Source organism: Saccostrea cucullata, unplaced genomic scaffold (assembly GCF_032062105.1).
Source record: "Saccostrea cucullata isolate Sc308-1 unplaced genomic scaffold, CSIRO_AGI_Scuc_v1 ctg30, whole genome shotgun sequence".
Lineage (NCBI taxonomy): Eukaryota > Metazoa > Mollusca > Bivalvia > Ostreida > Ostreidae > Saccostrea > Saccostrea cuccullata.
Window position 1 is genome coordinate 154,124 of NW_026930705.1, and position 27,901 is coordinate 182,024.

The window sequence follows — 27,901 nt, forward strand, 5'->3', positions numbered from 1 at the left end:
TCATTTTACAACATTTTGAAATGAAATTTTGAAGACCATATAAGAAAAGATTCGTTTATATTAAATGTGACATTTTGCCCGATCATGTCAAATATATTTTTCTGTGCAACAAGTCCGCGTAATTTACACTATATATATTCTAAGGCATGTTCGCATGCTGAATGTTCTAGTTTTTAAAAAAAATTATTTTAGTTGAAGTGGGGGTACGATTTAAAACAACTACAAGCGGCTACAGAGTTATTTGCTGATCACTTTTAACTTTGCCAATAATTCTTTACATGGTTTCACAGCTGACTATTAATACTCAGAGTCTAAAACAATGCATTCTACATAGATGCTAAGAATGTCCTAAAGGTTTCGATTTTCATGTTGAGCTTTTTTGAATATCTGTTTTTAATTTATTTTCAATACAAAAACATAGCAAATCATTGCTTTTTGGAGAATTTCCCGTTTTTTTACTTTCATTATTCTTGGATTCTAACTTCGATGACATATCCATGTAGGCAGGCCTAACATATTCTCATTGCTTCGTAGTGGGATCAAACATAATTGATTGAATCTATAAACTCAAGTATATCTTCGAGTTTACCGTCAATAACACGGTATAGCGTTGGAATTAGTCATTTTGATCAGCTATCGGCTGTTTATAGAATAGCGCCTATAGTGCAATTGTCTCTGATGACGTCATCAGAAAGAGCGACAACCCTATCGCCCATGTCTATAAATAACGATATTTGAACAGGTATTTTGTGTCTATATCTGGATTTTTTAATAAACAAACACGACCATAAACTTTCATTTATGCTTTTAATGAATTATAAACATTATTTTTAAGATCTATTTTTACCGTACTTGACCTTTAAGAAATTTTACCTGTTTTTAGCCCGACTAAGAGTTGCTTTTAACTTTTTTGTATGATCTGTATGGGCATTTGTAGTACATGTACACTGTACGTAGTATATTTCATCCTTGAATGATTCATATTTCTTAAAAAACATTAATACTAAAGAAGTAAGACAAGGAGACAAATAGGCTGATAGGGAAACCTAAGGCCCCCTTCAGTTTCATCAGAAGGGGACTTGTAAGGAGAGTGATACTGGAACATTATTAATGAGGAGAAATTAAGAAAGGGGGACAGACAGACTGACAGACAGGGGACTTGTATTTACCAGTAGATGGTGTAGGCCTCTGCTTGAGCTGGATCCTTCACATTAGGTTCATTTAACAGTTCTTGGATACCCAATAAAATCTATGAAAAAAAAGATTACACTAAGGTTTCTTTTATATATCTGGATTAAACAAAGGCAGTTGAAGAATGTAATCTGTAACTGAAAGGTGTGATTAAATGAACCTGTTTGAGAATTCTGACCTGTTTAATCGTGACGGCCGGACGCCAGTCTTTCTCTTCGTCCAGTAGAGACAGACACACTGTCCCTGACGGGTACACATTGGGGTGGAACAGTGGAGGCTCAAACTTGCCTACAAACAAGATTTTAATGATATCAACTTTTATAATATACCTAATGTGTATCACTCGATTTTACAGTTGATTTTACGCAATCACGTGACATCATGATCTGACTTTCTGGATCACCACACTGTGGTTTTCTGAATCCATATCACCCCTCTCTGAAAATGATGACATAGTACGCAGAAACAATGACATTATTTTTTGGCAGCTATTTTTCTTGCGCATGAAGAAGTCCCTTGTTATTATGCTTTGTTTCATGGATAAATGTTATACAATTGATCTCTAAAAGTTTTATTTTGCTATATTTAGCTAGTTGTAAGGGGGTATATAATAAATTTATTATTATAACAGTAACTTGATCCAAAGAGCCATATCATGTCTCGTTGACAGGCACATATCACCAGATCAAACTTGACGCATTGCATCTTGTTTGATCTGATGATCCGCGCCTGTCAACTCGACATGATTCGACCTTTCAGATCAACTTACTGTTATAATAATATATATTTATAATCCTAAAAGTAATTTAATAAGATTTACATTTCTTACAACCCAGTGAAATATTTATACACTGCTAAACTTGTAAGTACAATGTATGAAAGGTTTTTTTTGTAACATGTTTATATATTGATAATTTAGAACTTAAAAATGACTTACATTTAGGAGGTGAGCTAGGGTAATCTTCCTTAAATAACATTCTGAGTTTGTATAATCCTCCTTCCCACGGTGTCTGTAAAACAAATAAATGTCCCCTATCAATATTTCAGCTAAAAATTATCTACCGGTACTTTAACATTTTAAAAATTTAACATCAGTTTTGTATTGCAGTATTTAAATTGATTTTGTCGCTCTGGATAAATCTTTGAAAAAAATCTAATAAAGAGAAATGATCAGTAACATGTTAACATGATATTAGAATGTACTAGCACCCTCCTTTAAAAAAGAAAAAAAAGAAAAAAAAGCTTATGTGCCTAAAATCACTCTTCTGATAATTTGTACATCAAATTATCACTTTATTAAAGCCTCTTAGTATCATGAATATTTAGATAAAGCCTTATTCCAAAAGTATGTCACCATGACCTTCTGTTTTATTAAAACAATATGAGAACAAGTTGCAACAACTGACAAAGAATCCAAGATTGATGATTCAAAACATAAAATATGGCCTCATTCCAAGAGTTGGTCATCTTGACCTCCTTTAGGTTGACACAATCTGAGTCAAGTAATTTTGGTTCTAAATGCTAAACATCATGAGTCTCATTGATAAAACTAAACTGCAATAATGCACTTTTACTTCATAGAAAACTAAATGTACTTACTCCCTTTTTGCCAGGTATTGCACACTCCCAATTTAATAAATTCAAAGTACCATCAGGATTTTTAGTGGGTCTTGCAACAAAGCCCTACAACAAATAAAGAATATTGACAGGTAAAATCTCAAAAGATTGAATGATGTTTTACGTCATGCAACAATTCTAAACCTATAGCATAAAAAAATCTATGTGTTCTCTCTCAATGTTATTGTTAATAAAATAGAATATCTTACAAATGGATGATCCTTGCGCCAGGCTTTGCGTTCTTCACTCAGTCTTCCAATGGCTATTCCTGACATTTTGAATTCACCTTCGAAAATAAATTACACCACTATTCATTAAACAATTTGAAATTTCACAAAAGTTAATACTCGATTAACAAAGATAAAATATAAAAATACATTCTGTTGTTTATCTGTATAAAATAATTGCATCAAGTTGGCGGAAATAAACAACAGGGGCAGACAGAGAGGAAGACTGAAACAGGATTAAAACATATTTTTTTCTGGGCAAAATTTACAATGAAAAAGTTAACTCACAAATCTTAGTGAGTTACAAAATTTTTAACTTGCAATTTTGATATTCTAACTCACATTTTGCAAGTTGTAAATAGTGAATTTTGAACCCTGAACAAACAGATGTAACAATAGACACTAGTGCCCCACACAAGTTTTTAATATTTGAAAGTCCTAGAATGTAAAAATAATGAAGGTAAATTGAACAATATTTAGAATAATGCTTTGCTCCTTTTGTTTTCTTGAATCAGTTGTTGCCTGGTATTACTTAAACTTATAATACTTAAGCTGCATAATCAACTAAACAGTAAAAAGGCCAGAAAATTAAATTTATAGAAATTTTCACAGTTTGAGGGCAATATATTTATGAACATGGATCAATTTTTAAAAACATTACATTTGAAATTAATCTTTAAAAATCAGTTCATTTTCTATAAGCACAGGTATAGGCCCATGGGCAAAAATGCTCATCTGGGTCATTTTGGCCATCCTGTTCCTCATCAGTAGAATTTTTCCCCTATATGCATTTTCCCATGTAAATATGGATTGCTTTTTTGGCACCATCCTATATTCAGAATTTGAATAAAATTAAAACTTATCAATTTTTCTTTCAATCTGACATTTGCATAATACTTATCATTGATTGATATTCAGAAAAATATCCAAGGTATTTAAATATTTTGGTACTGATTTAACCATCAGTTTAAAACAAATTGATCTTGGATATAAATATACGTAAACACTTTTTTTTTTTTAAATGCATCATTACAATAAACAGTAATTTAATGTATTTAAAGCAGGGTTCGAAATTCACTGTATATAACTCGCAAAATGCCAGTTAAAATATCAAAATTGCAAGTTAAAATTTGTAACTCGCAAATTTTTGCATGTTGATTTTTTTAATTGTAAATTTCACCCAGGAAAAAAATATATCTGACATCCACCATCTCTAAACCCATGTCAGACGATCAGGCCTAAAAAAAAAAGACAAACCCATTCAAATTACCTCCGAGGGTGGATTTTTCTCTGCCAAATCTACGTGGTTTAATCAATCAGCTGATTCCATTTATTAAAAAAAAAATTTAATTGTAGCTTGACTTGAGACTTAATATATGTCAACCTAGTTAACATTTACCTTAAATATAAAGAGTAATCATTATTGTAACAACAATTTTTCCCCACAACTTTATGAAGTTCGTTTTCTGCCCCTAGGCAGCCATGTTAGGTGTCCCCTGTAAATATAACACCTGGTTTATTGAGTATGGGGATGTTTGACTCTATTATTGAATAATCATTTTTTAAAAATCCTGACCTACCGAACAATGACTTTTTGGGAATGTTACAGGAAACAAACATAATTATTTTAAAACCTCATGTAGAAAAATTTGAAGTTTTTTTTTCTAAAATTGGATAGATCGCTATTTATTTCTAAAATGCTTTCATTTTAAAATTGTGAGTTGTCTTTTGAAATTGCGAGTTCATTTTTTTTGCAACTCGTATTTGCGAGTTGTAATTTTAGGGAGTTTCTACCCCTGTAAAGTCTGACATGATAATCATGAACAGGGTTCTCCACATTTTGAAATTTAACCATGGAGGAAGCTGTACGAAAGCGAAATGTGACCGAAAACACAAAATTATGCGTGTTAGACTTCTTAATCTTCATTAATCAATGATTGGTTTTATAATGTTTAAACTTAACCACTGCACCACAAAACAATGGAATAACTAACACTTTTTTTTTTTAAATAAAAAAAATAATTAAATTGAAAAAGATTTATTCTGTATCTTACGAGGGGTGTTAGAAAAGTTCGCAAACAAGTTCTATTGTGAGCGCGCTATTTTCACGAAACCAGTCAAACTTTTCAGATAAATTCTTAATGTATTTTCCAATAAATATACAAAACTTTAGTGCTCTCCGGTGCTCATTGAAAAATATGCAGCTGTTTTATTTTGATAAATCTTGCTTCACGGAGCATGCTACATTTTTGCACGTTTACATCACATAGACTCTTTATCAGGATTAAAAATTGCACAATTGTAGTGCAAAGAGATTTGTGATATTTTACCTGTCGCTAAAGTATTCATGAAACATCACTGGGAGAAATTTTGGATCAAATTGGAGGGTATATGACTGTTTTATAGCCATTTATAAATGGTCAACGCATAAAAACACAGCCAAAAATCGGAGCGTCATTGAGCGTCATGGAGCACTGCACTACGTAAAAATTATGTATGCTGACAGGAAAATGTCTAAAAAGACATTAAAATGTGCAAGATGCTGCCGGGAATTTCCTACACATACAAAGGACAAAAGTTTTCAAATGGATGTAGCTTTATAAGAATGTTAGGATTAACATTTTGAATGATTAACCCCATCGATACTTCAATACCCCTTTATTGCATGGGCGCTGTGCCTTTATGGTTTTGCATAGTTTCCATACCTGATCGATTAACCGCATAGACGTTTTTTCCAAAAGATCTCAATGATATCCGAATCAGTTCAAAAGACATTATAGTAGAAAAGTAACATGTTTTGATATAGATATCTAAATTTAGAGTAGAAAAAAGATAAGAAAAATATGGAAAAAATGAAAGATTTAATGAACTGCGACAAAGCTTAACGGGTTGAAATCTGGCTGTCACGTCGCCTTATGTCAAGTGATTGCTCCGAGATTCCCATGACCTCATAGTAAAAATCGTTGTAAATTTTCAAGATTGTAGTAAATGGACCTGCTTTTTTACATACAAATAAACAAAATGTAGGAATTTATTAAGACATAGGTCATACTTCACAGTACACAATAGATTTTCTGTAATTCAATGTGTCCGCGAACTTTTCTAACAACCCTCGTACTTCACAAATGTACTAAAAATTTCCCAATACTGTAGTAACCTTCTCAAGGAATTTAAAGAAAAATTGTTGATACAGTAAGTCAGTAACCATGGCAATATTTTTCAGAAATTAATAATTATAAGAATTGTATCCTGTTGTATGAAATGTTTTGTTTCACTATAACTAAAACTGATGAATGGGTAATATTTTTGAAGTTAACACACAAAGGAACATTTGGAACAGTGTCCCTTTTTTCTAAACGTTTTATTTTTCTAGATATTGCATTTTTCAGCAAGTTTTGTTTACCTCTCCACATGCCCAGTGCTAAAAATAGCACCACGCGATGTTTCATACCAACGGGAAGTAACTCTAAAACTACAACTATACTGGCGATTAAAACTAAGCGTGCTAAGATGGCGATTGAGACGAAGGCCCTATACACATTTTATCATAAAGATAATAAAGTTAAAGCTTAAAGAAACAGAGCATGGGAAATTGATTAACTGCAGAGGAATATGAAATTTTTACAGAGTATTTTTTTCTGACACAGCATGCATGACGATTATCATGCTCGTAACTGTCATCTTTTATCATGTTTATGAACCCGTTATATACTAGTATCTAATATTTCATGTAGTGAACATGTTGAAGTTCCCCAAAATTATTTACATGTGTGCAGGATAATAAACTCTCAATATTTGATCAGCTGATTGACTCCATTGATTGTCACGCTTCACAGCATAGTCGCTGATTAACAACGTGTTTGTTTAACGCTTTCCTTCGAGGCTTGCGGGGTGCATGGCAGTCGTAGTATAAACACAATTAACTACTCAAGTCATTAAAAAAGTAGGTGTCAGGACTGAAATGCAATAAAATTTAATCATGGCGGCTGCCGATTTTAACCATGGCGCAGCTCGTTTAACCATGGCGCACAAAAATTTAACCATGGCGGGCCGCCATGGTAAAACCCCTTGTGGAGAACCCTGCAGGAATGTTTGAGTAAAATGGAAATGAATTTCAAGACCACTGTGCAGCTAACTAAAATGGAAGATATTGTAATTGATTTGAAAAATATTTAAAAGTTACTTTAGTAATCTGTACAATAAAGAGGCACTGGTATGCCAAATAATGAAATATCCTCAATTTGTTATTCTACCTCAGGAATAAACTGGAAACAAAATACTTTCGACTTCTTCAAAATCAAGTTTTCTAATGAAATCAATCAGAAATAAATCTTTTAAATCATTTGTAAGAGACTTTATCTATATATTCATTTATTTACAATCATAACCATAGTCAGAATTGTTCTAGAAAGATCAAATAACCAAAATCTCTACCTTCTCATGTGGGTTTTTCAAGATTTTCGCTCAATAATAGTCACGTGATTAAAAAACAGGGTTCTTTTGATGCTTGCGTTTGAACTACAAGTTGTAGTAAATCGTACAATTATACGAAAAGAAGTTGGGATTTTCCAACCTTTGTATCCTGATATTATTATCTAGATTTATTATTAATATAACTATATATAGAATTATTTCTGTATCAAAATATTGCAATTTACGAAATACCAATAAATCAAATTTTAATTCAGAACACGAAATACATTAGGTTTGAATTACTTCCGTTAAAACCGCAAATGCGAACAAGATCATTTGCAAACATGGATGCGCCCATGTCATTAGAAGAATGTAAAGAAAATGCAGTTAAAATAGTGAATAGCAAGTTTGGGAATGACGTTAAATCTTTATCTGACCTAAAGTCATTTTATTTAGAAACCAAAGCAACTACAGAGGCATTGGAAAGTCGAGTATGCAAGTCTGTTTTTAATTAACGAAGTTTGAGAAACCTTCAAAATATGCCAGCTGTTTCATGTTTTTACTGAACTTAAATCTACCCATCTTAAAGACTTTGTAAATTATAAATTATTTACTGATACAATGTTTAATATCATCAGGACTTAATTTTATTTGGCAACGTATTTTACCATGCCTTTATCAGGTCCAGTCCAAAGACTATTTCTACCTACGTAGCTATTAATAGCTACCTAGGTATTTAAAGCTACCAAAAGTAGCTATATTTACCTACTTTATATAATTTCTGCATTTTACGACCAAAAGACCAAACGGCGCAACATGGTGAATACCATATTTTTTGATACGGTCACACTAATGATGAAAACGACAAAATTTTGGCGAAAAAATGATTACTTGCCTTGTGTAGTAATCGGCAATTTTACATTAGTTTCTATGCAAAATTGATAAAATACGAAGTTTTCATTTTTTGGCCAAATTTTTGTCATATTCATCATCAGTGTGACTGTATCAAGAAATTGTGTACTCACCATGTTGCGCCGTTCATGCCTTTGGCTACAAAATGCAAGTAAAGCAGAAAGTAGGTAAAAATAGCTACTTTAGGTAGCTTTAAATACCTAGGTAGCTATTAATACCTACGTAGGTAGAAATAGTCTTTGGACTGGACCTGTTTATACACCGATTCATGATGTACAGGTCCATCTATGTGGTTTATTTATAAAATAATAAATTAGGCATATTGTACATAAAGCAGTAACAGTAAACAGGGGTCGGGAAGTTTCTAGTATGCCGGTCCCCAGAATCACGCGATTGCGCATGAGCAGTTATTTCCCTTGCCGTTGCTATGCAGAATGTAAACAAACCGCAATTTTCCACTCGCTTCAACAAAACGCATCCGATCGAGTGATTAGGATTAGGTTATATAGTTTTTAAAATTGGGTTTGTTTTATAAATCCAGTCTGTAATCTTTCTGACTTTGGGCTAATTTATGTAATTTTTGCTTACAAAAGGCACTATGAGTGCCTTTTGTGACCAAAAACTTGCATGAATCAGCCTGTCGAATCGTGCTGATATCTTACACTGTGGTTTAGTTCATGACATGTTTGCTTTACAAAGGAAAGTTTAAGAAATGAAAGTTCGAGTAAATCAACTCTATTGTCGAAACATGGCGATTTTCAGCGCTGAGTTTAGGCAAGTTATTGTAAAAGCGACTTACCGTTAACTGCTTGCGTTTGAACTGACCTCCTAATCATGTCCAAATATTCAGAATATTTTCCATTTCAAATCGATAATGATGCACAATTCAATCCATCGATGACTAATCATATAACATTTGTTAAATCCCTGTATTTCTCACAAAAATCACGCAATTTTAATAGCATTGCACTTTGAGTCCTATCAGGCATTTCTTCATTACGTCAAAACACAAGTGACGCATCTCATGAATATTTATGAGATTACGTCAAAAATTGATTATGTGACTGCATTCCTAAACAACGCAAGATGGAGATTTACTTCCTAAACAAGAACGTTATTTTACGAAATCTTTTAATTCTCATTTAAAAAACTGTGTTTAAAAACCAGTTTTTTAAACCCAATTTTTCGCAAGGAACACGAATTTGAGGTCAAATTTGCAATTTGTGGCTTCTTTTTCGATTTTGTTGATCGCTCACGCGATCGTCTATATACTGTACACCGCCTTCGGCGGCAGCTATTTTAGCGCCATATTTATGGGGACCGGTATACTAGAAGTGTTCCCAGGGGTCTTAACCTGAGGAATGAACTTAACTATATATGTTCAAAAATCAATTGAAATTTTTATTTTAAAAACTGTCGCACTTGGAAAGATATCTCAAAATAAATAAATAACATCTAAGGAGGTTGAAAATGCAATATGCCAGGATACTATACTGATCATCAAAAAGTACAGCATCATTAAATCAAAGTGCTCAGAAGTACAGAGAGCCGGGCTCATTTACAGAGTAGAATGGATTTCTTACATGAATCATGTTTATATTCCGATGAAAAAATTATTTTTAAACTATCAGTATAAATGATAAGACACTGACAGTGAGTTTTTTTAATCCTAATAATCAGAATTAATCTGGTACCGCAGCTGAATGTAAACAAACAGGCCAGTCTGGTTCCCTCTCCTGCTTTACTTCGTATGTGTAGAGAACTACGTTAACACTGATTATCAAAAATCCTTACACTAATGAACTATGTTCTTTGACTTATGAAGTTTTCAAAGTCATTAGTACTAATGTTTATTTTATATAGATAAAACTTCGTTTTATTTTTGTTGCTTTGTTTAGCGTTTGTATTATCTCAAAAGCGGTTGAGAGTAAGAACTATATTTTTGCACGTAACTTTAAAATGGCGACTATGGGGTCAACATCCTGCCTTGAACAGGATCACATAAGCCGGCAATTGCTCTTTGAGCAATAAGCCCGGCTAAAAAGCATTATAAAAATAACCCCACTAAGAGTATTTTTGATGTCAGAAAATGTTAGCTCATCTTAATGCTATCTCACACACTGTCAAGTCAAACACAACTTCCTGTGTAATGAGATTGAAAATTAAATAAAAATATGGCTTTGGTGAAAATTTCATGCCTTATGATTTTTTGTGTTCCACCTTGATCAAATGGAATGGGTAAAAAAAAAAATAATGTCACATTTTTTTGTATGACTTCTACACTATCAAATGTATGCAATTGGTTTATATGGAATTCAAACCACAGAATTTTCCCTAAGAATTAGCTACCAGCCAAATTGACTGCTTCAATTGACACAAATGCAGAGTTGAAATATTAATATTAAAAAAATTACAATTTAATTGTTAGCTCTGGTCAAAAGAGATTTTGTTAATTACAAACCTCTGCCCCTAGCCCATTACAACTGACTTTTAACCTTCTATACCTTGAAATAAAGGGAAAAGTCTGTGTACAATTATTCCTATCTATTCTTTTATCAGCTTGCACTTACTGAATGGGATATTCCTCCTGAAGTTGATGAGGCATTGAAGAATGCAGAAGAGGCACAAACCTCAATAAAATCCCTACAGAAGAAGAGTGATTCTCTACATGGTGAGGTCGTAGATCATTGTAAAACACTGAAGAGTCTGGTGGATGATCTGACTCCCCTCATTAATCAGATAGATGAACTCGAGAAATACAGGCACTACTTATCATGTGTCACTCACATAGAAAACATCAGGCAAGTATTTAGGTTGCTCTAACAAAAAAATTAAAAGTAAAATAAATGAAGCATTTTTTCGTTACCTATGATGCCCTTTTCTGTAGTATTCAGATTCACTCGGCGTTGACGGCCAACAGAACAGCTGTAGCTGTGGAGGAGTTCTGTTCCATGTCCGAGTATTACTTACAGAAACAGAGTTCACAATGTCAAAATCTCCTACAGTTCCTCAAAGAAACAATCATGTTCTGGTACAACATACTCAAAGAAAAACTCTCAAGGTACTTTTCTCTGATTGTTATGCATGTTAAAAAAAAAAAACAGATAGATAAATGAATTATGAATGGAGATAAACATTTGTGTAGTGTTAAATTTGTTTTTTTTCAAACATGTATCAACTTTTCTACATTGAGTATTAAAAATACACTGTCATGGGCATAAGAAAATTAGTACATACATTTTTTTTTTTGTACAACATAAATAAATTATAGATTTCAATATTTTCTGCAAACTTTAAGTTTGATTGATCCAGCAATTTTTGTTAAATTTCAGTTTGTTGGAGGAGAGTTTGAAGGTGGTAGGGTGGCCATTAATTGCGACAGCAGTGAAAGCTCCCCCAGTCCCTTCAGACCCGTCACTTAATATGGATGCCATTTTCCTACAACTACTTCTTTTACAATTACCGTATCCTTTCTGCAAATGTGTAACCAATTGACATAAACAGATATGTAAGATTGAAGCTATGATAATTATTTCATTTTTATGTAATAAGGTGAGGCTAGGAAAGTTTGGTTTGTGAATTAATTCACTTTCTCAGTTCTGTCCCCTAGTTGACATAACTTCATAATTCTAAGACAAAGAAGGCCACGTTGTAAATTTAAATATCATACACCTATATTGCAAGACAGTTTTCTTAATATAGTAACAGAGATGCATTGAGTGTGGAAGTAGAGAAGAAGACACTGAATTTCATGTCTCAGGATTTCTCATTTAAACCATTACTCCTGCCAATTCAACATTTAGTTACTCCTCTACACAAACGATTTAAATTCCACTTTTATGGCAATAAACAGACAAATAACTGGGAAAAGGTGAAAAAAAGTATATTAGTATATCTTAAAGCTGTAAGAAAGTTTTAAGGAATATACCATTAAGTGTGAATTTACTTTTCATGACAATTAAGGATGGTTTTATTTACAGCCAGAGTGGTACTTTGGTCAAGTGTTGAACTGGATAAGGGACCACTCCTCCTTCTTAGACCAGAGAATACAACCCCTATTGGAGATTGCTGGACTTTATGCAGTTGATGCAAAGGTTACAGATTAAATATTTTAAAAAATGTTTTTACTGTTGAAATGACAATCCAATCACATCTTATTCTGCTACACATTTATTGTTGACAGGTGGAGTTTATGCGGGGCCTGGTGGTGCTTGTGATGGAGAAGATGGCCTCTGACCTGCCTACCATTATGGAGGATGAGCACCTGTTCTGCCACCTGGTGGACGAAGCTATTTTCTTTGACCACGAGCTTCATCAGATTTATGACTATCCTGCAGGCCTGAACAGTAGCATGGATCTCCTGACTGTGCCTAAAGTGTTTGAACGATGGATTGAAATTGAAAAGAAGTGTAAGGCATCTCTACAACTGTATATGTTATTACTTTATCTTGTAATTCTTCCTCTCGATAATTGCCAAAAAAGCAGTATTTGTTCTTAATATTTGGGGTTTTAAAAATCTTGCACTTGCAGTTACCCGGTATTTTTTCATTACAGTTGCCATTGAGAAGATGGATGCTTTGCTATCTTCTTCAACTGCGTGGGAGTCTCAGTACAAAAACATAGCAGACATTGACACTTTAAAAGTCCCAGAGTGTGGGGAGAGCTTCATTACTCTTATGTCCACCATTACTGGTAAGTTAACAAAAACAGTGCAGACATTGACACTTTAAAAGTCCCAGAGTGTGGGGAGAGCTTCATTACTCTTATGTCCACCATTACTGGTAAGCTAACACTCAGAATAAAAACATAGCAGACATTGACACACTAAAGGTCCCAGAGTGTGGGGAGAGCTTCATCACTCTTATGTCCACCATTACTGGTAAGCTAACACTCAGAATAAAAACATAGCAGACATTGACACACTAAAGGTCCCAGAGTGTGGGGAGAGCTTCATTACTCTTATGTCCACCATTACTGGTAAGTTAACACTCAGAATAAAAACATAGCAGACATTGACACACTAAAGGTCCCAGAGTGTGGGGAGAACTTCATTACTCTTATGTCCACCATTACTGGTAAGTTAACACTCAGAATAAAAACATAGCAGACATTGACACACTAAAGGTCCCAGAGTGTGGGGAGAGCTTCATTACTCTTATGTCCACCATTACTGGTAAGTTAACACTCAGAATAAAAACATAGCAGACATTGACACACTAAAGGTCCCAGAGTGTGGGGAGAGCTTCATCACTCTTATGTCCACCATTACTGGTAAGTTAACACTCAGAATAAAAAAACATAGCAGACATTGACACACTAAAGGTCCCAGAGTGTGGGGAGAGCTTCATCACTCTTATGTCCACCATTACTGGTAAGTTAACAAAAACAGTGCAGACATTGACACTTTAAAAGTCTCAGAGTGCGTGGAGGTAATAAGAAAAGGTCTTAGTAATGCATGTAACACTGGTAACTCAACAAAATGCACAGATCTCCAGCAATATTTTGATAGGTACATGTATAAAAGTGTATGTGTAACTGTGTTATATTTCAGTAGTACAATAACAAAGTATCACAGGATCAAGAACATGCATACTGTTTCTAGAACACAGAGAATAGAGTGTAAACTGAGCTGAAAAAAGTCCTATAGGAAAGTTATTTTCACTAATTTATCTACTACATGTAATACTTGAATGAAGATTGAGAGTTTAGTATTCTGAATAGCAGTTTAATTCTCCCTGGCAAAGTCTTTTCTAACTAACTCCCTGTGTCTAAGAGAGGTACAAATTTCCTCTACTTTATTTTATTCTCTATAAAAAACATGGGAACTTTTTACAGACAGGTACAAGTATTTGCCCTCTCCAGACCACAGACTGAAGTTTCTCAGCATGCAGTTAGAATTACTGGAGGACTTCAGAATCCGTCTGGTTCAAGTGATGAAAGAAGTTACCCATAATTCTCTAGGCGACACATTTTGCGCCATATTAAATGCTGTTCATTACATAACAGAGGTCCTGAGAGAATGGTGCAATACTACTGTAAGTTAATGTGTATGTCTTTGTCAAATGTGATTATGAGTTGTCTATATGTCTTAATTAACTGTGATTTATGATTAATGTTTACAGATAAAACTTACTGTTGATGATGCTTACAAAGTGTTTAAGCTGATAAATTCGCTTGCCACTTAAATTGTTCTTACAATTGAATATTCAGATGATGAACATGATTAAATGTTTCATTTCTTCTGGCAGTTTTTTGTGGAGCTACAATACCACAGTGCCACCCGCCCAGTTGAATTAACCCCAGATTCCAGTGAGGAAAGTAAAAAGGTGATTTATACGTTTGTATAAGTCAAACTAAAACTGTACAGTTTATATATAAACAATCTGAACATTATGATGCTGTCTCCTTTTAAATTAAAAAGCACCTTTGATAATGATTTCCCCTTTCCTATATTGTAGATGCCTGTAAGAGGGGGAGGATTCACAGCTGACAGGAGCGTGTTTGATGAAGGGATAGACCTGTTTGACAAGTTAAAGGTAGAAATGGAGAAGAATATACTTACCCATGCCTTCTTAGATGTTCAGGCTAGATCTCAACCATATAGAAAAATGAAGTGAGTCATATTGTCATGTTTTATAAATTAAATCCAATTACCGGGTAATTTATGATGGGCCATAACTCTGGGTAATATTGCTTATTGGGACACATAAGAGAAAGTCTGTGTTTGGTTCTCATGCCACATTTACTCTGAAGAAAGTTTGACAGAATTTAGAATTTTACAGTCTATTGAAATTACAACAAATAGGTTTTAGCCCCAGATACATAAGAGGAAATTCAGTCATACCTATTCACAAGAAAAATTGCAATGTGTGGTTATTCAAGGTCTTTCAAGAAAAAATGCACATAAGAAAATTTCATGTTGACTTTGCTCTCCCTTAAACCTTTGGCAGATCATGACATAAAACTGCAGCAAAAAATTTATTCCTTCCAAAATAGACCCTTGGAACAACTGGTGGTATGTTTTAAAAATCTTCTTCTCAAGAACCACTGAGCCAGGAAAGATGAATTTATTGGGAAACATCCTCAGGTAGCGTAGATTCAAGTTTGTTCATATCATGACCCCTGGGGGTAGGGCGGGGCCACAATGGCCGATCAAAGTTGTACATAGAAATATATAGGAAAATTCTTTAAAAATCTTGTTCTCAAGAATAGCAAAGCCATAACTGATCATATTTGTATGGAAGCATCCTCAGGTAGTGTAGATTCAAGTCTGTTCAAATCATTACCCCCAGGGGTAGGGCAGGGCCAAAATGGCTGATCAAAGTTGTACATAGAAATATATAGGAAAATTCTTTAAAAACCTTCTTTTCAAGAATAGCAAAGCCATAATTGATCATGGGACTACTTTTGAATTTAAACTTTTCAATGATAAACCAATTTCTACTTTTCCTAGCCACAATGCTCAGGTGAGCGATGTGGCCCATGGGCCTCTCGTACTTTTACTAACGTCGCTGTAGCCTTATTGTGATGCCACGTTAACGCTTGTTTCTCTGTGTATATTTTAACATGCGAGTTTACATGAAAATGGTATTCAAATCAATTTCACAGTTGGCTTAGTAGAAAAACACAGCAAATGTAAATATTATTTAATGTTTTCTATTCACTTAAAGAATGCATTAAGGTAGGATTCTTCTCATATTTCTAATATTTAAAAATTGATGAAATTTTCACAGAATCAAGAAGACAATATCAGTAAGTGATAGTATCAGTTAAATTAAATTTGACCGTTTTATATTAGAGGAAAGGTCAAGTCAAGGTCATTATCTTTTTCCTTGACATGAATAATAAAAAATAACTGCTGCCAATCATGTGATACCTACTTCTATTTCAAAAGTTTAATGATTGTTCTTTTTGCATAAGAACATATTACTATATCCTGTCTATAGCATGATATTATCAAATTTACATAAATAATTTAACTAAACTGGATATTGACTAATCCGAATTTTCTCTGTTTTTCTTAATTTTTTAGGACATATTAGTTATTTTCATATGCTTCCTATATTTAACTTAATGTTATTTTCACATATGATAAAGTAGTCTTATAAATGTACAAAATGATACAAAAACAAAAAGTTTTGATCGTTTACTAAGAGAGAAAAAAAATACTTTTTATGTTTTTTGGCTCAAATCTGCACTTTGATAGGAAGCGTTTAAAAGCTAATAAAATTTTAGTTTGTTTGAAAAATCATATTTATTTGATATATTTTGAAAGCTTAGTCGCTCATTATTAATCTAACTTACATTTGAAAATTTCTCCAAGTCTTCGATTGTGTAAAAATTATAACTAAATTCATTGTTCTACTATAATTTTGACAGGCAGAAAAGAAGATATTTTCATACGCCACCATTCCGCCAAAAATATAGTCCCTGGTAGTTTTCAAACGCAGTTTATCATTTCTATTTAAAGTTGTACAATTGTGATGAGGAAAGAAAAATATGGTCTTTTAAATCTCTTACATCTAAATATATAAGACATATAAGCAAATATACTTTGAATGTTTCATCTTGTCAGAAACCAGAGAAGAATCCTACCTTAAGCTATTTCGGTGCAGTGCATACATGTATAATTATATGTATATAAAGAGAGATTCTTCTGTATTCTGATGTTTGTTGTGTTTGTAGATGGAAAACTCTAGAGGACTCCCCTGATCTTTCACTTTCTATGCCAGCCTGTGAAATGTTGATGGTTCTCAGGGACCATCTCACAACAATGAACAGAAAACTTAGCAAACCAATATTTGTCAAAATGTGGAGAAAGTTAGCTGACAAAATGAGCAAGTTTATGTTGGATGAGGTATTAATGATTGTTTTAATAAGTTGTATCACTAAGAATACTTTATACAGGGAAGAATTCACCCCCATTTTATTGTGAAATTAAAGAAGTATGCTTGTGTTAAAGAGTGCTGTGTCTCAGAGCAAGTGTAAAATGGGGTAAAGTAGTTTGCAAGTTTAAAAGGGGTAAAAAAAAAGAAAGCACCTTGTATTCAGTATATCATCTGGAAAATATACTCGGTAAGATGAAAAATAATCTTTATGCTAATATTCAACTTGTTTTTAGCCCACTATTATTATTTATTATAATATTGTACAATGTTTTTATAATTGTATTATTGTGAATGTGTTTAGAGGGCCCCGAGGAAGACTAGTGCATTGCACTAATCGGGTTACCCTCTTTAAATAAAGTATTATTATTATTATTATTATTATTATTACTACAAAGATTTAATATTTTCACATTTCATTAAAAAGGAGCAGTGATATTTTTGTGGCTCTTGTTGTCCTTTTCATTTTATAAGCCTATTTTGAACTCATTGTACTGAGTTTTGTAATGATTGTTGAACATCCTGGTGTGTCTCTATAGGTGGTTCTACAGAACAGATTCAATGAGGCTGGAGCTAAACAGTTGGAGTTTGATATGACTAGGAACCTGTTTCCTCTGTTTGGAGAATACACCACAAAACCACAGAATTACTTCAGACAGTAGGTTTCTATATGTATCATAACAACAGTACTTTAATCTGTTTCTGTTTTATGAGGGATTCATAATAAAACAATGAAAAATACAAGATGTCCCAGTAGTTAATATACACCCCATGTTTACTTCAGAATTAACGAGGCCTGTGTGTTGCTGTGTCTGCGTGTGGGATCAGCGCTTCTGCTGCGTGAGGTATTGATGTCTGACGACAGTATTCCTGAGAAAGAGCAGGCATTACAAGATGTCGCAGTGTATAAACTGCCACCACAGGTGGCTCTAAATGTTCTCAACTCTCGAACCAACTTATCTGTGACGTGATCTGTGACATGACATGATCTGTGACAACTGTGTTTTAATGTAGTAGGGACGCAAACACTAAAATTAAGTCTTTCAGTATACTCCTAATGTACAGTGTACATTTGTGAAGTTTTACAGTACCAGTCAATATATACTTTATTTAAAATATACATGTACCAGTTGGGAAGTTATTCTCCTTTAAATATTTACCTATGATAATTTATCAATGTAACAAATGGTCAATATTAGTTGCTTGAAGACAAGAAATACTTTTTCAAGTAAACTTGTAAATAATAAATAAAAGTAAAACAAAAATATCTTTTATTTTTTCTGCAAATGTTTCTTAAAAACCAGATTAGGCTAAATTTTAGCTCATTTGGGCTGAAAGCTCATGCAATGAGCTTTTCTGATCACACTTTGCCTGGCATCTGTCTATTCTTACCAGGGATACACTGTGAGGTTAATTATGTGTATTTTCCAGTATTCTGTAGTCATTTTTGTATTGTAGGGTTACTATTAATCTCTCAATAACAGGGTTTATATATATGTCTGATACGAATGTATTAGGTATAAAAAAAAAAAAATAAAGCCTGAACCCGGATGTTCATGCAGACATGTTATGGACTTGTCTGTTGTCAGTATGGACATGAGGACTCTCCCCATTCTATATTTCACCCCACTCTGAAATAAAAATATGAACATAAAGTATCAAAGAATGTACAGACAGAAAATCATTTGGACATATGCACCTTACAATAAACAACTACTGTAAATCACTTTTTATTCGCGAGAACTTTATTTTCGCGTAATTACGTGAGACAGTGTGCTCGCAAAAATTAAATTCTCGCATATAAAACTATTCCTTAAGATTATATAGAACAATAACCACAATTCGTGAAAATTTTGTCTCGCTAATCAAGAGTCAATGACTATCTCGCGAAAATAAGGTGTCGCGAAAATTTAGTGATCTACAGTACTTAAACTATGACCCTGTAATTTTATTTTTTCTATAATAATGTATCTCTTGTATAGCTGTTTCTCTGTTAATCTTTCACATTTTGGAAATCTTCTCAAGAACCACAATTTCTACCAAACTAACTTTAATTTGCCACAAAGCATCCTTATTTGAGTCTCGAGTTGTTTGAATAAAAGGTCACAGTGAGCTTTGGGAATATTTATCCATCCGTGATCAATTTGTGTTTGATAAATCTTAGACATTATAAGGCACCTTATAAGTTATATTTTTGGGCCTTGTGTTGTGGCAACAAGTAAAATAAAGTTTTCCTCTCTTTAGAATATGATCACAATCTGGTGACCACAATACAATTGTCAGAAAGAGGTGATTTGTGTTAGCCTTGTGACCTATGTACGTTCTTTGAAAAAAAAAGGGAAGGAGGGGTAGAACGCTGACATGTCTTTGTAAAAGTTTGAACTTTAAAACTTGACTTTGTAAAAACCAACAAGGATGCATTTAATAAGTTAAGAACAAAAATGTTTTATTTTGAAACCTGCTTTATAAAATACTTAAAAATAGCATTTAATGTACAGTTGTACATGTATACGATAGTATTTAGGCAAAAAATATTAAAAATTACATTTCACACTTTCCACAATATTGCACAAAATAATTAAGTACAACAGAAAAAAAAAAACAGAGGAGATAAAGTTCATACATGTAGTTAGCCAAAATTACTGTAAACGTATTACATTTAGCGGTGTATTCTATTTAGCGATTTTGGCGGAAAGCAGAGTCCCCTAATTCAAGTACATCGCTAAATTTCTTGTATACATGTATTAACTTTTATAACTAGCAAATTCAGTCAGCGCTAATTCAAATCTATGCGAACATGTTGAAAATTGAATTTCTGCCAAATATCGTACACACCAAATATAATAAATTTACAGTACTTTAAAAAGAATATAGAAAAATTCTCATATAATTTCAACCCTGTAGTAAAAAGAGCATCACAATTCCCATAACTCCCTGATATATCAGAACACAGCACATTTATATCACAGAGAAGACTTTACTTCTGTAGCAATGCTAGCATCTCTCTACTTTATACATTGGTCTTTTAAGTTGAAATGTTTTACTGTATATTGGGATATTGTGGCATTGTAAATATTTGGCAAATTTGATACCAGGGCAGAAAATATTCAAATGTTTCATGGCATAATTTCATTTTTTTTTTAAATACAGGCACGTTGGCACTTTTTTTTATGGCAATCTGAAAACTTTTTGCAAAGCAACAAAATTACCCAATATACACTATTTTACAGTTACAAAACATGTCAGACTCTTCAATCATTTCACTCCTTAAAATGCCCATTAACCTTCCAGAAATTAATATCAGGATAGGTAGGTGAATATGTAATACATCATATCAGTAAGCTTGTGTGCCTTAAATTACTTTCAATGAAAAATAAAAATCTTATTAACATCTCCATACAGTAAAATATAACTAGGTACTGGTGGGATCATTTCTTTACAAAAATACTCCTGGTCATGTAACGCCGAGTGTGGGAAATTAAAAAAAACAACAGTGAAGACAAAAAATCACAATAAAACGTAATAAGTACGGATCTGGTTCAACAAAATCACGGAAAGGGTAAAAATAATAAAATAATTACCAATATTACACATGCAAATATCGTCATGCTCATTTTAAAAAAAGACAGTTCCTTAAGTATTTTACATTACAGTGATCTTAATACAAACATGGTTTGGGGAGCCAAAATAAAGATGACATGCTAACAGATTGAGACATGAAAATTCCTGGATTTCTTTGTGAAAGAAAATGATGATAAACAAAAAATAATGATAAATAAATTGAAAAGAAAAAAGAATTTAATCTTCTACTCATTCATGCTTCATTTGATTTAACACAAAATCACATTCAACACTTGTCTAATGCACACCCCTGTTACATCAAAGAAGAAACAAGATGGTTAAAGCAATATGAGCTGCATGTTTGACAACGTAAAAAAAATATTTCAAATTTGTAATTAACTTTTTCAATGACAGGAAAATAAAACATTTATAAACTTCTGTTGTTCATATTTGCTATGGAAGAACTTTTTATAACCTTTGATTGAAGCAAAATTGAATTATTGTCGTCCTGTACAATAATGATTTCTTATATAATACTGTATATTTGGTTGTACAGAAATTTTTCTTCTGAAACATTTTTAAACTTTATTTTGGTATTTTTGATCATAAGGGTTTAGATTACATACACATTAATCATAATAATACATTTTACCAGCAAAATAAAATTCTCAAAAATGCAGCTCATATTGCTTTAAAAAATCAACTTAAAATACTCTGGTGGGATTTCAATAAATGAACACCTTGTTGTATAAAATATACATTATTTTAATAATAAAAAAATATACTCATAAATTTCTTCTTAAAGACTAAAAGGTAATGAAAAATATAAGTAGTTTGTTCATAACTCTAATGTTATAATGATATTTATGCCATGGAAAGAAAATCATGTTTAATTCGTAAATGGTTTGTAAAACACTTGTACTGTATACATTGCAGGGGAATTTTTTTTATCAAAAGATAGCCAGCCATCATCATCAGTGGGGGGGGGGGGGGGGGGGGACAAAAATAAGACAAGAGCAAAATTGTCCCTGTATACAGTAACTCGTAACATATCTATCATCTACATTAAATATGCATTATGACAAATAATCTCAAAAGTGAATGAAATAAGGTACATTTTGGGGGATTTTGATTTCAGTGTATCATCAGTTACACATTTAGAAAAAATGACATGTGAGAATACCTTCCTTCTTAAATTATTGATTGGCATCACAAGACATAAACCAACAATTTATTTTTTGTTCTGCTGTTATTTGTTTGACATATGCTGTACATGTATTTTTGCAAAATTGATTTTTTTTTTTCACTAACGATTTTTACAAATTGCCATATTATATTGTACTTGTCAGTATTATGCTTTTTTTTTACTCTCTATAAAGCCATATGGTTTGCCAGATCATGTACTGATCTTCGAGCTTCATGTATAAAAGCATAATTCACTTTGCAAAAAATACATGATCTTTAATTAAAAATGTTAACAACAAAAAAAAAGAAAAGAAAAGAAAAAAAGTAGATTGAGCTTTTTAGCACCTTTAAAATACATTGAAAAGAATATATCTAAGTTAACAAGTTAGTTTTTCTCTTTTAAACCCTATCAATCACAGACTAAAATTTATCAACAAAACTTTAAGCCTAACAACACATAAAAATGTCTTTAAGACTAACACCTAGCGAGGAATGATCAGCCCCAGGTGAACTACTCGTTATTAGAGTTCATTAAAGACGGAAGCCTTACCAGCCCGAAGTACCAGTCATGCGTGAAGACATTTAAATCTCCAACAGTGATTGTGATGGCAAACTTTCATCCAAATATGGACTGTTTAAGCCATGATAGAATGGTGGAATTTGAATACATTCATGAATTGCATTTTCTGAATATGATTCAAAATTGACGTTTGTAGCGGTCCTTACGGATCCTTCTTTATGCAAATAAATTTGTTAACTCCGCTTTCATTGTTTTAAAAGACTGCCAATGAAAAGTTAAACTAACATAGATGATAGAAATCACAGTCAGCAAAAACTTCATGACAAGGCATTCTACAAGCTAATAACAGAACCTTCAACAAAAATACATCTATTGTAAAAATAAAATCCTACAACAAAACAATAATTGAGGACAAAGGATCGTGCTTATTTGTTGATATTGATTTCATCTACCTCTTGTCCTATTAAATACAGATTGATAGCATAATAGTGGAACATTGTACCAACTAGAACAAACAGATGCCAGATAGCATGAGCAAATGGAATAACTCCGTCACTCTTAAAGAACACAACACCTAGTACAAAAGTAACTCCTCCTAGAAACAGCTCATAAATCCCAGACGGTTCTCTCTGAAACAAACAAAAGATTTATTGTAAAGGAAGTACTGCATATGCTTTTTGTTTTGCATATACAATGTTTAGCATGCATTAATTTTGCAAAAAGTTAGCTGATTTCATTTGGCGCTTTTTGAATGTTATGAACACAAATATTTATACACAAGACCTTTAGGGATGTTCTTAATTTAGCGTAAGCTTCTCTGAGAAAAGCACTAAAGAGAAAACACTGGTAAATATTATACGTTTACAGTATTAACTGTTGCAATATATTCAGAAGTTCTACCCTTGGTCAGGTCTTACCATTAAGAAAGCCACAGCAGCGGGACATACACCAATGATCAGGTAAAGAACAATCTCCAATATCTTGTACCTGGAAAGGACATATTCAATGTTTTTTAGGATGTAAAAAAATATCTCTAGCAATATTAAAGTTTCTATTTCTTCACAATGAGGCCCCCCGAAATTGGCACTCTTGGAGAGTTATTCCAGAGCACCTGATATAATATCATGAATGGTTGTTTTTATGGAGCTAAATTAAAATTTAATACCAACCACACTGTTATTTTCTTACTTCTCATGAAATGTGTAGGAGTAAATGATTCCACAGACTGCCATAATCCAAATAAGCCACATCATTTCATCCTCAATTCCTCCAAAATCTCGTAAAGTCAACCTACAATTATTACAGGTCATACTGTTTATGTGTTATATAAAGTAATGATAAAGTTTAACTACACCTAAATGTCATCTGGATTTACGTCGCAGATAAAGTAAGTTAATGTGATACATAATTAAAGTAATGATAAAGTTAAACTACATCTAAATGTCATCTGGTTTTAGTCGCAGATAAAGTAAGTCCTCGATTATCACTTACCAGGGAGAGTAGGAGGAGGCAATAAATATATAGATCACAGCTCGGTCAGCTACATGAAAGAAATGTCTCAGCTTACTGAAAAGATGATAAACAGACATTAATATTTCCAAAATCGTACCTGGCACTACCTGAATTAATTATCTTTACAAAAACCAATGTACTAGACACTAGTCAAAGCTAAAATATCAATGTAACATATATATTTTTTCGGCAACAAGAGCAATACATGTATTGCATTTAAAAGATGTAACAAACATTTTAAAGAATTATTTTGTATTTAATATTGCATATAAATATGTATGTTTTTTTTTCAGGTAATACATTTGTTGAGAAAGACTACCTTAAATTAACTGTGTCAAAATTCAAAATCAATTTAAACAATCTTATAAATGATCAATTTAGCTCTTTTTTCCATTCAAAACAAATTCATATTGGAGCCCATAGAAGTGATTTGTTTTTCAAATTATACTTTTTTTCATTAATTTTGTTTTAGAATTTGTTTTGTTTTTACTTTTTCCTCTTTTAAATAAAACTGTGAGAAAGTAATAAAATGTGCATCAACAATATCAAATCTGCAAAAAAAAATGTTTAATTGGTTCAACTGAACTCTCTATTCTAGGAGTGGTATGATCTCATACATTACCTTTTCTGTTATAACAAAGCTAGGGGAAAACACAAATTTGACTAAGATCAAAAGTAGATACTGATACTCTTGTCTTTCAATATGAACCCAGCAAATGAAAATACAAGGGAGAGATCTACATTTGTTGCCTGTTAAAAGATGGGTACAGATACTTATTTAGAATGTTAAAAGGGCTACTAGTATTACTTTGCTATTCTTAAAAGTTATCTCTCTTTGTTGGAATAATGAACATATTTCACAACATTTTCTGTATCTTACTTGTAATAGTTTTAAACTTTCCAATGCTTTTGGAAAATTTTGTATCATTTCTTCATTGCCAATAATCATAAATATTCCTAACACAGCTCACTGAAAAATGACATGAAAATGAGGTGGGCATACTAAACAGATTACCGGCATGCAGATCGATTTAAGTTATTTATTAATTAATTCAAATGCAGTGCCTCTCTATTGAATTTATTCATTTATTTAATCTACATTCTGGAAAACAGAAATTGTCATTGCACGCCTAATAATTGCATAAAGTAAACTATTAACTGGTCTATTCTTGTATCAGTGTAAAAAAAAATAATGATATCATTGATGGAGTCAACAAGATTCCAGTTCCCCTCAAGCTGCATATTTCCCTTGGCTTCACCTCGGGAAATTGGCTTACTCTTGGGGAACTGGAAACTTGCAGACTCCCTCATTAATATACTTTAACTATATTCAGATGCATGTATAATCAAAATTTGAGTTTACATAGAACCTAACACAGACAAGTAAATGTATACTGTAAAATCACATTTTCGTGGGGTCAAATTTTCGTGGTTGGAGTAAAAACCCTTGGTTCGTGATGATCTGAATTTGTGGATGAAGAATTGTTGAGTAGTTATGTATGTAATATTTTACATTTTGTGGTGGACATGATTCGTGGGTCTCTTTATACCACGAAAACAACGAAGATGAAAACCCAATGAAAATTTGTGATTTCACAGTATATCTAAATTTTTGTAAGCATTTTTGACACTTTACAAATAAAGTATCATAAAATTAGTCTGCTTATCTTTTATTTACTACTGAATTTTAACAATTGATTAAATCATTATGTATTTCTTACTGAAATCTTCCTGTGAACGCCAGGGTATGAAATGTACAGGAGACAGAGAAGAGGGCTACAAGAGCCCAGCCATACAGGACAGCGATAAAAAACTGGAGGCCGGTCTGAGCCATGTACAGCATCCACAACATGGCCAGGATACTGGGCACAATGCAGCCCTAAAAGATTAGGTACCAGGCAAATCAATTAACAGACATGTATCTTCATTCTTATAAACGCTGTCCTCTAGAACACTATATCATTGACTGTCTCATACCCCGTGTGTGATTATATTGGCCATGTGTTCAACATCCGTTGGCACGTACGCTTCCCCTTTCTTTGCCCTGGGATTCATCAGCCTGAAAATGAAGAGAAACGCAAATAAACAAGCTTGACTTTGGTTGAGAATTTTATATTTAAGTTTAAATAAAAGCCATGCAATAAAAATAGCTTTAAAAAACATATTAAGATGTGTATGAAATATTTCTTATGTTTTCAGAATGTAAATGTGCATCAATTGATATTAAATTCAAAAGAAAGGTACCTCTTAAAGTCATACTGTGATGATATCCTTTTCATGGTCTTCATACTGATGAATTATTTACTGTAATAAAAATTTCTTTCTCAGTTTTCACATCATGGGGTAAATTACAAATGCAGCAAGTACAACACTGTATATGCAGGGTTAATTTTGCCATTTTTATTTTTACTATTCACCTTTCAATTGCTTACAATTTGGCCCCTTTTAAATTTGTCCAAACATATGGTGGTCATCAAGATGATAATGCACTCTTCTGTGAATTCTCTGTGTGGATTTTGCCCGTGATGAGGGGAAAAGGGACAATAAAAAAAGGGGGCCAAAATTTCTCTTTTTACTGAATATGTGACTGATGAGAGTGAAATTAAGGACGAGGCAACAGGAAGATGAAGGTGCTTTTATACCTGACATGCTGGCAGTTAGATGGGTTTCTGCAGTACACAACAGCTGAAACTTACAACAGTACAGACTCAACTACCGGTAATCATAATGCTCAGGTTTTCTTAAATCCCTGTATTTAAAAATAACAAGCCCTTGGGGAACAGTCCCAGTCACAGGTTTAATGAAATAGCTATCCCAGTCAGTGGATAAGCAAATAAGTGTATACTTACATAGAACGTTCTATCATTAAAATGATATTGTCCTATGGACCCGGTTTAACGATAGAATTCGTTGTGTATTCGTAATGTAGCAAAAGAAACATGGGCGATAACTCGTACTCACTATAACTCAGTGCATTTCCTACGAACAATCTACAGAGTTCCGAATGTAAACATGGCAGGTAAATTTGAAGCGAGAGAAAAACATTGAGAAAATTAATTGGATTTTCTTCTTTAGATGGATTATTTTCTGGGATAAAAGGCATAAGCAATCTCAAAAAGGTTTGTTTTGATTAATTTGGTAGTTATTTCCAATGCAAATCCTTTTATATTCTTCAAAATCATTTCGGAGCGGATCCGCTCCGATTTGCTACATTGCAAGTATATGGGACGTATTCTAACTGTGGTGAGGGCTTGTACCGAGACACAGTTAGATCATTCTAACTAGTGTATACTATTCTCACATAGTTGAATCCACACTTTTCAAAAGTTATTTCCCTTGGTCGCCATCTTAGGGGGAAAACCCACAGAGTCTACACTGTAGCCTTTGTAGTTTTCAGGTTTGTAACTTTGTCATGATATGAGTAGAGAAAAGATTTACATTTTGTGTACTGATTGCCCCAACCTGGCCCAAGATGGGGCTACCCACGCCTTGAAAGAAAAAATTAAACACAGTAGTTTAAACAGAGCACACCCAAATGTTTGGTAGCATTAAGAGGAGAAATGTTGTTTCTTTCCCTTTTGATTGGCCCCTCAAAGGAACAGAACTTTTGTAAAGTATGGATTGGACTATTGATAAATCTGCCGACTCCTGTCATGTTCCCGAGCCTCAGATTTGTTTGAAATTTTCTTTTCATGGGGCGAAAGCATGGACACTTCAGCCAGTCGAAAATTGTTGTTGATTATTTTATTATTAAAGGAATAAAGGGCAAAGTTATGAAAGTGTCACTCCACTTACCGTTTCCAACGCGATGTTAATCATGTTCTTGACGCTCTATTTTCAAACGCAATGCAAAAAAGCGTTTAAAAGATTTCAGGCAC

General features: G+C 32.9%; 3 protein-coding genes across 4 annotated transcripts in view; 1 reads left to right on the top strand and 2 right to left on the bottom strand.

Annotated features, from left to right (window-relative positions):
• LOC134229722 (SUMO-conjugating enzyme UBC9-B) overlaps window positions 1–27,901 on the bottom strand; it is a 74,007-nt gene that overhangs the window by 3,155 nt on the left and 42,951 nt on the right. The window contains exons 1-6 of one of the 2 annotated variants that reach the window (XM_062711499.1): window positions 7,470–7,491; window positions 3,018–3,094; window positions 2,791–2,874; window positions 2,129–2,201; window positions 1,370–1,479; window positions 1,170–1,249 (exon numbers count right to left, since the gene is read on the bottom strand). In XM_062711499.1, coding sequence (XP_062567483.1) covers window positions 1,170–1,249; window positions 1,370–1,479; window positions 2,129–2,201; window positions 2,791–2,874; window positions 3,018–3,083 — 413 coding nt within the window. In that variant the 5' untranslated portion in view covers window positions 3,084–3,094; window positions 7,470–7,491. Of the gene's footprint in view, window positions 1–1,169; window positions 1,250–1,369; window positions 1,480–2,128; window positions 2,202–2,790; window positions 2,875–3,017; window positions 3,095–7,469; window positions 7,492–27,901 lie in introns of those variants that run through there. The other variant, XM_062711498.1, reaches the window with a different exon arrangement.
• Window positions 7,789–18,453, top strand: LOC134229718 (RAD50-interacting protein 1-like). The gene is made up of 14 exons (XM_062711493.1): window positions 7,789–7,939; window positions 10,920–11,161; window positions 11,248–11,421; window positions 11,693–11,824; window positions 12,069–12,231; window positions 12,341–12,454; window positions 12,544–12,769; window positions 12,915–13,052; window positions 14,196–14,395; window positions 14,609–14,686; window positions 14,819–14,973; window positions 17,046–17,217; window positions 17,785–17,903; window positions 18,030–18,453. Exons 1-14 carry the CDS (start codon window positions 7,793–7,795, stop codon window positions 18,214–18,216), a joined length of 2,247 nt encoding a protein of 748 aa, XP_062567477.1. The 5' UTR covers window positions 7,789–7,792; the 3' UTR covers window positions 18,217–18,453.
• On the bottom strand, window positions 22,338–27,869 carry LOC134229709 (monocyte to macrophage differentiation factor-like). Its single transcript, XM_062711481.1, has 8 exons — window positions 27,819–27,869; window positions 26,268–26,327; window positions 26,001–26,082; window positions 25,745–25,902; window positions 24,003–24,077; window positions 23,700–23,801; window positions 23,429–23,498; window positions 22,338–23,140 (listed from the first exon to the last, which is right to left on the bottom strand). The coding sequence occupies exons 2-8, from the start codon at window positions 26,309–26,311 to the stop codon at window positions 22,937–22,939; spliced, it is 735 nt and encodes a 244-aa protein (XP_062567465.1). The 5' UTR covers window positions 26,312–26,327; window positions 27,819–27,869; the 3' UTR covers window positions 22,338–22,936.